Source organism: Anneissia japonica, unplaced genomic scaffold, assembly GCF_011630105.1.
Source record: "Anneissia japonica isolate Jap-2015-1 unplaced genomic scaffold, ASM1163010v1 scaffold2392_len1475705_cov187, whole genome shotgun sequence".
NCBI lineage: Eukaryota > Metazoa > Echinodermata > Crinoidea > Comatulida > Comatulidae > Anneissia > Anneissia japonica.
The window spans coordinates 481,825-484,273 of NW_022751777.1; the positions used below are offsets into that span (position 1 = coordinate 481,825).

A 2,449-nucleotide genomic window follows, 5' to 3' on the forward strand; every position below is an offset into this window, starting at 1 on the left:
ATATATAACCTGCAACCTCTCGCTGTCAAGTCGAGTATTATACCCATTAGATTACAGAGATCTATTGGATATAATCGAAGATCTAACTTCAACGTTCAAAATGTATATATAACTATTATAGCAGTATATTTCTATTATATTGTGAATTTTTGCATAGGCCTATATACTTACACGATGTGCGGTAAAAATTCCCCCGGTGAAAATGGCCCAGGTAAAATTGGCCCCGGTTAGAATGGCCCCGGTAAAATGTCCCCCGTAAAAATGACCTCAAATGACAAGTAGGTAAAAATGGCCCCAATGATAAAATTCAGTAGATTTTTTTTAAATCTTCAAATATTTAAATACTTTAAAATAGCAAGCATTAAATCAATAAATAAAATAATGTCACCTCCCCATTTTAAAATTCATTTTAAACAATTGATTTTTGTAATAAATCAAAAAATATTTAAATGCTTTAAAATAGTAAAAATTTATTTAATAAACCATTATGATAAAATTCAGTAATTATATTTTTAAATTCTCCAAAGTATATTAATAATAAAATAGCAGAAATTGAATTAATAAATCAAAATAAACCATATGCATATTTGAAAAGTAAAATAACGTTTTTTAAAGTATCTATCGGTAATGTCAAATAAGTTGCCATTTATAATACTTTTTGCTGGAAGAATTAAAAATAGATGAATTGAAAAGTCCAGAGATTTAAAAAATATGTAATAAATAAACTGTCATCACAATTATACTGTAAAGTGCTAGTTGTCATTGTATTCTGTTAACTATTTGTATCATAGTTTATTTATTATAATGTATTATTTGCGCCACATGCCTATGATAAATACAGTAACTCATTTTAAAATGTCAGGTCTTAATTATGTCAAAGTTGCTTTATGTTTATTTTCTTCTGAATCTTTTTTTTTTTTAAATTCATCATAATCATACATACTCGTAAACTGTCACTAAAACAAAAAATCAATTAATTTTTTTCAGAACTATACTAAATAATGAAAACTGAGATATACTCAAATTTTCTTTAGTTATGTAAATATGGCATGAATTATTCTAAGAATTAAAATGGCATGTAAATAATTATGAGGGTAAGGTATTATGGTAGGGTTAAATGGTATTGCTAAACCCCACAAACCTCCTAAAAACACACTGTAGAAAACCAAGCCATGTAATTGTGATTGACTCACTTGGTCTATCAGTAAGAAAATTAAATAAATTCATAAGAACCTATTTTTTTTGTTAAAATGTTGATTTTTTTGTGTGCAAAATACCTGAACATACACCGCAAACCTCCAAAAACACACCGTGAACCCCATCCAAAGCCTTTAGTTATGATTGTATCAATGTACCCTTTAGTATCTCATAAAAAATGATGTTCATAGCAACTTATTTTTGCGGGGTTTAGCAATACCCAGGTTGAAGTTAAACATTTCTGGAAACTGTGATTCCCCTTCCGTGAAATTGGCCACAACTAAATTATATATTAACAAATGCTTGATTTATGTTGATTTCTTGATTAAATTGTTGCTATTTTTCAACATTTAAGTGGAAAATATAATGTTATTCATGACTTATTTATTAATCTATGGATATGTAATTCCTGTAAAAAGTAAAATATAAATGGCAACTTATTTGATGTTAGATTCTTTTAAAAAACAAAATTTTTACCAAAAACCAAATTTTATCTGGGCCATTTTTCCTACATTTACCTATTTCTCCCGTTTTTGGTGATATGTTTAAAAGCTAAACTTGGTTAGGAACTTTCTAGTATTCCTAAAGAATCTTGACGGGTTTAGCACTAAATGTGGTATTTGGTATCATGATGTCCAAATACTAAACACATCTCATATTCCGTCTGGCGAAAGACCAATGTGTAAGTAGAATGCACCATTCACAAATGACGGTTTACAGTTTATCTCCTTTTAATGATAATCCAGTGCTAAATCTCTACAAAAAACACAATTATATTATTCTTTCCTAGGCAATAAATTATGTATTTTCAATTCATCATGCACCAACTAAAACGAAATATAAGTCATCTATATATATTACATATATTTCATGCTAACTTCATTCCATCTTGCGTTTTCAATTTTAAAAAGGAGACAGAAGCAGCAATAAATAAACTAAGATAATTTAAGGCGTATTTCAGCCTATATTTGAAGCATTACTCTTTAGGGTGTAACTCTGAGCATCTTTATTTTCTGTTTCCTTAAGCGTGTCCACGTCACAAATGGGGCCCTCCTGATTGCACAGGTCAGTGCGAGTACTGCTATAATGGTGGCGTATGTGATGACAAAACAGGACGTTGCATTTGTGCACCTGGATTTGAGGGATCCGCCTGTGAAACTGGTAGGTCTGTTTTTCCCACATAGTAAATGATACACTTAATGCAAGTCAAATACATATAAATTTTATATATATATATATATCTGTCTCTTAT

General features: G+C 29.2%; 1 protein-coding gene across 1 annotated transcript in view; it reads left to right on the forward strand.

Annotated features, from left to right (window-relative positions):
- LOC117121863 (receptor-type tyrosine-protein phosphatase epsilon-like) overlaps nt 1-2,449 on the forward strand; it is a 36,737-nt gene that overhangs the window by 12,610 nt on the left and 21,678 nt on the right. Inside the window, exon 3 of the mRNA XM_033267251.1 lies at nt 2,224-2,358. Within this exon, the coding sequence (XP_033123142.1) occupies nt 2,224-2,358 (135 nt within the window). The remainder of the gene's footprint in view (nt 1-2,223; nt 2,359-2,449) is intronic.